The sequence below is a fragment of the Bos taurus genome, chromosome 4 (assembly GCF_002263795.3).
Source record: "Bos taurus isolate L1 Dominette 01449 registration number 42190680 breed Hereford chromosome 4, ARS-UCD2.0, whole genome shotgun sequence".
Lineage (NCBI taxonomy): Eukaryota > Metazoa > Chordata > Mammalia > Artiodactyla > Bovidae > Bos > Bos taurus.
Window position 1 is genome coordinate 53,796,079 of NC_037331.1, and position 11,422 is coordinate 53,807,500.

The window sequence follows — 11,422 nt, forward strand, 5'->3', positions numbered from 1 at the left end:
AATAAACATTCAAGTATAGGTCTAAAGGACCTTTATATTTCTAATGTGCTGGCCAGAGAAATAAAAGAAAATTTAAATTATATCTTATCATTTGACCATTAAGTCAGCTTTGATGCTGCTTCATAAGTCCTTTGAACATTTATCTAAAAACTGTTTTTGCCTTGTTCCTTGGACCAAGTTTCAGTCAGAAATGTCAGGATGAGTATATGGTACACAAAGTATATGCTCCTATTTCTCTCTAATTCCTCTTTGATAATGTGGGTTCTGGTTCCTTGAAGATCAGGACTTCAAAGTCCTGGATGTGCACTACAGCTCTGGCCAGTCCTCCCTGACATAGCTCATACATTTTTCCTGGACTGTTGGTTCCTCTGCCAAGCTACCCTGATGGGATGCTGCCCATCCACTGCTCGCTCCTGGCAAAGCTGTTTCTTGGATATCTTGACAGATATCTTCCCTAGGATTACATATGGTTTGTGTGATTAGGTCTATCTCATCTCTGAGACTGTTGCTTTGCTGGAGCTATTCTTTTGCTTAAATTAAACTGTAGGACTGACTCAATGTTTAGTTTCCTCCAAACTGTGCTTAGCTATGTTCTGTTAGTTCTTAGCATGAGAATGGAAGAGGGAGTAAAAACAACATTTATCTTTTATTACAAATCTAGTAAATTATGTCTTTCTCTGACCTGCTAATTAATAAAAGGGACCTGAGATTTAATGTTTAAAATGCAAATTTATCAAGAGTAAGATAACATTATGTGACCAAGGATTATTTCTGCTCCTGCCTTTTACATGCTCTGCTGATGTTACACCATTTTGAGTCCTCAAACATTAAGATTATGGTAAGCACACTGAAGAATGTTAGCTTCCACTAGTTATGTGAAATCATCTGGGCATCGGTTGCTTATATAAATTGTTAATTCTATCCTACTCATAGAAACTGCTTATGGGATTTAGGAACCCTGAGGTAGAGGTTTATACTATGTTTTATTGGTGTCAAAGTTTTTAAATACAATGTTGTACTTATCTGAAAGGTAAATTTAAAATTCTCCCAAAGTAGTTAAAATGCATATAATTTTAACATATATTAAAACAATATCTTATGTAAATTATCTTCACAATAAGTAATATTTTGAAATGATAGTCAACTTTACATAACAAATTCTTTAGTCATAAAATACCGATAGTCACCCAAAGACATCCACTTCCCTAATCCCTATGTAAAAGCTGAAGTTAAAATACCATATGGGTATATGAAACCCTTCATTCTTCCCTGGTGCTAGAAGGGAAAAATTTAATACTGAATAATAATTGTCATTTTTAAACAATTCAGTCAATTACTTTTTGACCCTTAGCAAAATGAAATTTCTAAGGCTCAGTGTTAGTGCAAACGAAGATGTACTTTCTAACAAAGTGTCTTCTTTAGATATAAAGCAGAAGCAGTAAGCTGCAATACTGTCAGCTAAAAATTTTTTGACACTCTTTGCCTAAATTGTAGGGATTCATACCACAAATGTCAGATACCATCTGTATAGTTCTATAAAAATCCTTTAAAACCCTATAGGAACCCACAAATTTCCACAATTGGCACGGTGGGGATACAGCGCTTTTTAGCTGAAGGCACTGTATCTATGGGAGGATCTTTTTATTAGGAGGAACTAGAATGAGTTGTAAGTGCCACATATGGGGACTAGAATAATGTAAAAAAGAACAGCAGTTACTGAGCCATACTTGTAATGCTTAAAAAAAAAGAGAGAGAGATGATAAAGAGCTGGCATAGTCATAAGTTCTGTACAATCACTTTGGAAAGAGATCTCAAAGCTAACTAGCAAAGTTAATAAAAAAAAAAAAAAGTTTAGAGATTAAATAAAAAAAAAGAATTAAAACAGAATGAAAATTATAAGGCCCAGAAATGTTAGGAAGAAAATTAAAGATGACTGAAAAAGTATGAATTAAAACATTTGTGAAAACATATGTAAAGGAAAAAATGCTTTTATGTTTAGAGGTTCTTAATGCAAATTCAAAATATCAGCAAAACTAGTACAGACTTAACAGGTATGAAAACAATGAGTATTTCACTTGTTCAAGTCACTTTCAATTGCTTTCCTCTGATATACAGAGCCACTCCAATTTTAAACGCTTTTATCCACAGAGAGATCTAAGATCTGTAGGGATTTTATATAAAATATCACCAACCAAAGGTGTAGGATCTGCAAATTCTACATATGCCTACAAATAGTAATTTAAATTTTAAGGCAGCCACAGATAATAGAAGGAAGAAAGGTAATATTATATACTTGAACTTTTTCATTATGTTTCAAGACAATTCACAGCTTATATTAGATTTTCAACACTGTTCTACATAATTGGCATCTAGCAGTGTCCCTTTTAGCTGTCTTTGGTTGCAAAGTATTATTGCTAGGAGAGGCTGGAGTTTATCATTGGAGTTATACAATGAACTGAGGTTCTCAAGAAGCAGAGGATGTTGTAAAGATGACTAAGTGGGACATGTAATGCATAGAAAGTTCTGGGGTATGTAGAATCTGCATTCAACATGTTAATAAAATGACTGATGTGGTCTCCATTGAAGTCCTGGAATAATACTAAAATACTTTTGTGTGAATGCTGTGGCCTTTGATTCCCTTACCCTGAGTGAGGTTCTGGCTTTGAAGAACACAACAAAATTATTTTCTAGTCTTATAAGAGCCATATTAACATTCTATACAGAAATCTATACTGAAGATCATTAACTTGCAACCTCAAATATTTGCTTTAATAAGAGGGAGACAATAATAATCACCTGCAACTAATATAGACTATTAACAGATAGAACTTTGAAATGTCATGGAGGCTAAGAGGATTCAAGAATGACACATAAGAAATGATCTGAAAACTCAACAGTAGGAGACTCTAATAATCAGAAAGGGGAACTGCATGACAATGGAAGGCTTTATGCATAGAGCCCTCCACACAAAACCAGCTCAGAAAGTACATTCGTTTTGATCTCTAGAAACAAAATTTGAAAACATAAAAATGGGAACTTCATTTAACATTTTTACAAGAGAAAGAAAAGGCAAATCTGAGCCAACTTATTGAGAGTGAGGAGAAACAACTGCTTAATAAAAAAGAAAAAACTGACTTGAACTAAGTATGGAGGATACATCATTAAATTTCTCTTGGCTTCAGGTTTGGAAGGACACAGGAAATGGATTGATTCTATCAGTGTGAGTTCACCTTCCAGGTCTACTCCAAATGTTTTCTTCTCTTTTCATTCATTTAAGTCTAACACAAGGGAGAAGAAAGTAAGTTCAAATTATTTCTGCCTGAACACAGCATCAATCTTAACTCTTCATGTAGTTTTTATGAGAGGCAAACACTGATATAAAATAGGAAAAAGTGAAAGTGTTAGTCCCTCAGTTGTGTCTGACTTTGTGACCCTATGGACTGTAGCCCACCAGGTTCCTCTATCCATGGATTTCTCCAGGCAATACTACTGGAATGTGTAGCCATTCCTTTCTCCAGGGGATCATCCCAATTCAGGGATCAAATATGGGTCTCCTGCATTGCAGGCAGATTCTTTACTATCTGAGCCACCAGGAAAGCCAATAATCTATAAAACTCCGGAAAGTCAGGTAATCAGGGAATATTGGCACTGAAGTGCAGAAGGAAAGATATTATAAATTGTAAAGATATTCATATTCTTATTGGAAGTGTCTTTTACATTTGTTTAGACCATGATGGCTCTAGAACTCTTACAATAGCAGTAGAAAATAAATTTTAGAACTCTAGTTAATCGAAAAGAGTGAAAAAAACAAGTTTCAAAAAATTATTAGGTAAAATCTATAATATTCCACCTGGCTTTAACCAGTCTTACTTTCTGCTAAAATTCTCTTGAACATTCATCTGATTAATACTGTATTAATCTCAACAATTTTTGTTTTCTTTTTCATTTCACCCTCCACAAGATAAAATTTAACAAGGGCTAGGAGGATAATTACAAATGCAGTGAAGACCTGCCCCTTTCTATTCCCCTAACTTTGGACAGTTTTAAAATACCTATTAACTAAATAACATTTTTAAAAAATCATAAATGTACTGTCAACATTTCAAAAAAACCTCTTAATTAATATTCTATTCAATTATCTCATCTTCTGAAATTTCTTCTTATTCTTCTTCAGAGTTTTAAGAGAATCCTGGATTGTATTTTGGAGGGATTACTTCTTGAAATCAAACCATTTTAAGTAACTGTCACCTCCCATTTGATTCTTTATAATCACTATCACATGGTTACTGAGTGCTTACTTTGTTTGGTATAATGTCTTAGGGGTTTCATATACTATAATATATCTAAAACATAGTCTCTGTCCTTAAGGGATCTTCCATTAAGTGAGAGATAACTGTAAAATGAGCATGTATGTGTGCAAGAACACATGAGCATGTGCACAATCACACACACACACACACACACACTATGCTAGTTACAAATGCTGGTACACATAACAAGTTCTTCAGAAATATGGAGATGAGTGTAGGTCCTGACTGCAAAATTACTTGGGAAAGCCTCCTGGAAAACTAGGATGAGACCCTTAAGAAAAGGTAGAATTTAGAAAAGAGGACAATGAAAAGCAGAAAAAGTAGAGAAGAAAGGCAAAAGAGTTAAGGCAAAATAAATGCACTTGTTTGGCAAAAGCCTTCATTTAGGATAGTCTAAGGGAAAAAGCCACAGAGCCAGGAGGTGTTAAACATGGAGTATCAAAACAAAGAATATGGATGATAATTTGGCCCCCTTTTCTCTAAAAGTAATTTATGAGAAGCACTAAACCATAACTACTCTACTCTTGTAAAGCTTCAAAACATCTTTTCTATTAACTTAGAGAATATCTCTATGTTTTACTATTCTGGAGTTGAATAAAGACTAAGTGAAGAAACAGTTTGTTTCACTGTTTCCTAAATCTAAGGACATTTACATTCTTGGATTCAGTAAGTAAGATACTGATTATTGTCTTAATAAAAATGTTTTAATGATCAATATTTTAGGTATTATTTAATACTATAGGTAGATCCAGATGAGCTAAAGCATCCTTTGACAGCACACTATTGAATGTTATAATTTCTGTATCGAAATATGTAAAGACATTCTCAAATAGTACCTAGAAAGATAAACATTTACAAATATACACATCCTAGATTTGATAAGGTAAGTGTAAACAGATGCCGTGACTCCTTCCAAGCAAAAACCCCACAAGACTAATTAAGAGAAGCAACTGGCTCCCTGTAATATGAATGTGCAAAATTAAAGCATGATAAACTGATATTTACATAAATATTAAACCATTCTTTTATACACTGTCCATGATCTTCTCAGATATGTCATGAGTGGTTCAATGAATGGCTTTTTCTTCAAATGGAGAAAGTATTCAGAGGCTAAATTCCAACACTTTAAAATGCCACACACACAACAGTCTTTATCTGTTTGAGCACTGTCTCTAGAATGTGAGAAATGATTTTGTGATAAACAGTCTTATTTTTAAACAAGCATTTCTACACAAATCTTTAGAGTTGAAGCAGGAAAAAACAAACAAAAACACTTACAGGTGCTGTTAGATTTACATTAACCAAACGGTCTCTATCAAGTTCCTCAGTTCTCTAATGCTGCAGCTATCTGTTTAATTTTACCTTAAATTTTTCTAAGGCCCTTTCCCCTCCTTTATTCATTTTGGTAAGCTGAGCTCATCACCATTTTTCCCCTCGAGCCTGTTCTCTCATGCCCTCTCTTGGTGGGCTTTTAAAGTTGCTACGAAAGTGAAAGTGAAAGGCGCTAAGTTGTGTCTGACTCTTTGTGACCCCTTGGACTGTACCATGGATTTCTCCAAGCCAGAATATTGGAATGGGTGGCTGTTCCCTTCTCCAGCGGATCTTCCCAAGTCAGGGATAGAACTGGGTTCCCTGAATGGCAGGCAGATTCCTTACCAGCTGAGCTACCAGGGAAGCCCTTAAAGTTGCTATGATTTTCCCGAATTGTCCTCTTTGTCCCCAGCATTCAATCAGTTGTCTTGTCATGGATTCCTTGCCCTCCCAGGCTGTCTTGCACTTAAGTCACATACTGAATCCTGCAAGGATTCATTTTCTGCTTCGAATCTCTCCCAACTTCAGAATGTCCTGCCTCACATTAGTTTTATTCAGGCATGGTTCACTCAGTACACTCTCAGATTACTCATTCTAAAGCACATCTCTGATTATGTGAAACTCAAGCCCATAACATTAACAGGCTCCATACTGACTAAAACAAACATCATAGCTTGATCTTCAAAGCACTCAACGATCTCGTCTCCTTTCATATATTCCAAATTCTATTTCCCTTTTTATATTCCAAATTCCGGTCAACTGCGTATTCACTGTTCTCCAGACAGATATCGTGTGTTCTTGCTCTGGGCTGATATTCTTTTATTTGAATTGTTCATTGCCTCCAACCTCAGATTACATCTTAGCTCAAACATCTCTTATCTCACTGACTCTGAGGAAGGTGCTCCCTACCATAAACTCCTGTCTTACATTCTTTCACTTTATGGGATCTGCTTACTTCATGAATTATAAGAGGAGGTGGAAGCAAAAGAAGAGGGACTATTAAGGAAAGTAACCACACAGTTATGGAGTGCCTACAAAAAACGTATTGAAATGCAGAATATTTTTATATTGTTTATGATCTCCTCTATAGCAATAATGAAGTATTACAAGAAATAATATGTCAGTAACTCTGAACACAGCACTATGAGGAACACAAGGAACAATTTATTATGTTCCAGGCACTCATTTCGTTTTCAAGAATCCAGTGAGGTTCATATTATTAGGACTTAGCTCACTTTCAGCTGAGAAAGCTGAGGAAAGAAATAAATCTTAGCTATGAAGTGCTAACTCTGGGATTGGAACCCCCACAATCTATCACCAGAGCTCAAATACTAGGCCTCTCTGCCTCTTGCTAACAATTGCATCAGCATAATTTACCCCTCGCCTCCCCCTCACCAATAACAAGGACCATACCGTGATTTCATTTCAGGACATATGACTGTGCTATTGAAATATAAAAAACAAACAAAAAACCTTTCACTTCTGTCTAATTTTAAAAGAACTTTGAAGTGCATTCAGTTATATGCAGCCAAATTTTGATGAGAGAATTAGATAAAACTTTTTCTTTGTCTTTGATGTACATTAAATGCCTTAACATTCTTTATTTCCAAGCATCTTAAAACTCTATAAAGATGAAGATATAGAATATTGAAATGACATTCCATCAATAATATTTGACATCGAATATACAAAATGTTAATGGCAGCAGCAGAAACAGATTCAAAGAGAGAATGCTGACCAATATTCTGCAAGATAATTAAATATATGGTTATAATTTATACAACTTAGGAAAAGACAAAATTTAGTCTTCCTCCAATTTTTGTCTTTTCTGAATCTATTTCCAGTAAGCCAAGGGAAGCTTTCCTTTGATTCTGTATGGAAAAGACACATAAATATTTCTCACATGCATTAATTCATACAAGCATAAAATGTACAATAAATGTGGCAGTACATCGGACATTACTCAATTTTTATATACTGTTTTATACACACTATTTTTTCTGAGATATTTTATAATTAAAGTGCAACTTAATAAAATGAAAAGTCAAAAATAGCAATTGACAAACAAAAACTACTACTAATCTATCAATGCTGTGATTTAGCCCAATTATTATTTCAGGTTCTAAAATACAGCATTTAATGAACTATTTTATTGAGTCAGTCAGTTTTTTAATGTTAATATTCTTATCATTGGGCACAAGTTTTAAAAACCACCTCCCTACATACTCTTTACATATAATTCACAACAACCCCTATAGATCACATAGGAGCTCAAGGAGTTGCATCAATAGCTTAAACAATTTCATTACAAATACATTTCATTTGTCTGAAATAGGTATTTTTTAAAGAGGGAAAACATGATCTAACTCTTGTTTGCTCTTTAAAGTTTTATTGTTTTAGCATTTTATACAGGGAGTGAGTATTAGCATACTCAGGAGAATGGCTGAAAGTAAAGGTCTCAAGCTACCCACTGCATGGCTGAGAGGATAAAGCAGGGATATAAAAACTTTTGTCAGATTGTATACTTTCCTCATGTTAGAGTGCTGCTACTCTCAAGAGCATATATTCACGTTCTTTCTACTTCGAGTTTTATTACTTCTTTTGTATTATTTAATACATCTAAAGACACTTTCAAAAGACAAATTTTTCCATTTTGAAAAAGTAATGGTTTGGAACCTGATAAAATACATTAATGTTCACCGTGTGTTTTTCACAGAGGTGACAGAGTAAAAGTGCCATAAAGCAATTAGGCACACAACCTTAAAGACGTTAATATGTCAAACAAAATGAGATGTCCAGAAAGTCAACAAAATAATATCCTGTGAAAGGCCAAATGGAAATAGGCCCCAGGAAAGACCGTATTTCTCTTTCAGGCTCTGACTAGATATTTAGTGAAAAAATACGGGAAGAAAATATAAGAATGAGAGAAAGTACTGTTCTTACCTCAATAACTTGAAAATAGAAGCACATGATGTTTAACTCTCAGAAGTATGGACGTTAAGTTACAATACATCCTAACTAAATGAACTGCTCAGGATTCAGATTCTAATTTTCCCTCCTGAACTCTAAGTTTTAACGAGGTCCATACTTTTTAGTAAACAAGAAACTGATATGCTTGGCTTATTGAATAAGGCCAGGCATTTTTTCAAGTGTCATACACATTTCTGAAATCCACAATACATCAATTTTTAATACATCTACTCTCTCAGCTCCATTAAAAAGATGGTAGGGGAAAGATTTTAGAGTAATTAATGATATAGTTAGCTGCTAAATATTAATAGGAATCGTAGTCTTGCATAAAATATAACATATAAACCTTGCCAATACAGACGCACCAGTAATTAAAGTTGAATATGTAATTACACTGATTTATAAGACAGGCAAAAAGTTACACTTTACTAGCTTCTATGTAAACTGTGGCTAACAGTTAAACTTTGCATTTTACGGTTTATAAAAACGGGCAATATCTTGACTACAGTTCATAAATGGTTTAGAGACCTGTAATAGTAGTAAAAATTATGACAACTTATTCCATCATGAATATTCTTATTGCACCATACAAACCAAACTGTGATAATGATCCATAAGATGAAGACTTATCTTAGACACTTCTATACACCCAAGAGAATGTTAGTAGCACTAAGAATTTGTAGAGGACTGCTAGTCCAGCCATTACAGGACACTGGAGAGAATCTAAAAGCTGTATTAAAAGCAATTCTGATACACTTTTTAATATCATGAACCTGGTGAAGTTTAACTCCATTTAAATTTGTATTTTTTACTTCTACACTATTCAAAACTTCAGAAGACTACTAAATTTTAGAAGCATGGGCGTATAGGTTCTTCCCCTTATGGAGTCTGTTAGCCCCACTTACATGTGCGGCTGAGGCGAGCAGCCTGGGCTGCTGTTCCCATTGCTGTCGATATGATCCAGGGAACCATTGAGGTCTTCGTGGACAGCCTGCAGCAGGCCGCTGGAGGCGTTATTGATCAGCCCGGGGTTACTTAGCAAAGGTAAACTGCTCTCTGCCAAGGCAGCCTAGTGAAATGAAGAGGGTGTAAAACAACTTTGGAAATGCCCTTTCAAAAAATTTTTAAAACGTCTATCTTCTATTGGTTTTCAATTCTGATACAGGTATTTCAAAGGCATTTCAATAAAATGTACGGGAAAGACAAAGGTTCCTAACTGGCAACTTGTGGCAGCAACACCAAGGAAATTAAGTGTGACACTCAAATAGAAACAACTCTTCTCCCAGCAAACTTTCTCATTCAGCTTCCTATATAATGAAAGAGCGTCCTCACATGAAGCAAAATACCCCAAGATAATATAAGCAGTTGCTCTGCTTTTTAAAAATGACCAGAACTTAACTCAAAATAAAGAAGTCCTGACATTTGCCTCCTCTGCATAAAAATTATATATTATAATTAAACTTTAAAGTTTTTGCCACAAGCACCATGTTCCCCAACACTATGATGTGAAATCATTTATGACAGCCTGGATAAATATTAATGCATAGCCACATGCATTTGCAAAAGCTTCTATCAATCTAGCATTTGCAGAAAAACCGAGTGTTCCAGATTTTGCCACAGGGTGTCCTTCTTGCTTCTTCACATCAAAAGTAGCTTGAATTAGAACCAGTGCTTCCTATAGTACTAGGTACTACAACTTACTTGGATGATAAACCAACTATTAAGAATAATCACAATCCCACCTAAATACAAAGACATGCCAAAAAATTCAGATACAAGGAATAATGAGAAGCCACATTTAATGATATTACCTGCAAACTGGCATTCAGAGCTGCTCCATAGCCTAAACTGGTAGGTATGTTTTTTACTAAGGTTGGGCTTCTGCAAGAAAAAAAAGATGATTTATTAGTTAAAATGTAAAGAATGTGTATCTCGATAAACTCAGCTAAAAAGATATGTTCTGATTTGTTGCCTCACACAACTAGTACAGAATGGATGTATATAAGACCACAGAAATCAGGTGATACAGTTCAAACGTAATTTTTTACACAGTACACACACACACATCAATCTGGCTTAGGAAATATATAAATTTAATCCAGGAATCTAAGTAATGAAACTTTATCTAGACTATGGTGTGGAGGCAAAGTAGAACATGACCTTGAGGATCCCCCAAACTGTGGAGGTTTTACAGCTAGGTGGTTTTACATCCAAGAGGAACAACATTCATATAAAATTTTTAAAATGTAAATATACAACACAATTACCAATTTGATGCAATCAGGAAATAATTAATGGTTAATTTCTGGAACACCATGAATTAACATAACAAATTACCATAGTTAATTGAATGACAACATAATGGATTAACTATTTCTTGAATGCAGAAATTAGCACATCCTTGACTACAGAAATAAAAAATGAAGGGCTAAAGAGCAGATAAAATACATTAAGGTCATGTCTTCAGAGAAGGTAGCAGCAGTTGGGGGAGCAGGTAAATGCTACATGGAGTTAATTTATTGAGTCCCAAATGTATTCTATTATATTTCTGACTTAAATTTGGCAGTCTTGTTCTCTAGGGGGAAAAAAAACCACAACACATGATTCCAAACTTCCCAGCCAGTTATTTTCTCACACTACCACATCTTGATCATCTTAACAGCCTTGAACAGATAGCTGATGTGGCTGAGGAAAAAACTGGGAGGGTCCAAATAATAAAGTTTGGTCAGGAAAATAGAGAGTAGGTGTGAAACAAAATCACTATTCTTTCCTAATATATTCTCATTAATTCATCAGAAAAAGGTACTTGTAGGAATACTAGTGTTTGTAAC

General features: G+C 34.6%; 1 protein-coding gene across 9 annotated transcripts in view; it reads right to left on the reverse strand.

The window, feature by feature from the left end:
- FOXP2 (forkhead box P2) overlaps positions 1–11,422 on the reverse strand; it is a 662,372-nt gene that overhangs the window by 27,396 nt on the left and 623,554 nt on the right. For all 9 annotated transcript variants that reach the window (XM_059885450.1, XM_059885445.1, XM_059885448.1 and 6 more), the window contains 2 exons: positions 10,403–10,472; positions 9,497–9,660 (listed from right to left, as the gene is read on the reverse strand). In XM_059885450.1, coding sequence (XP_059741433.1) covers positions 9,497–9,660; positions 10,403–10,472 — 234 coding nt within the window. The remainder of the gene's footprint in view (positions 1–9,496; positions 9,661–10,402; positions 10,473–11,422) is intronic.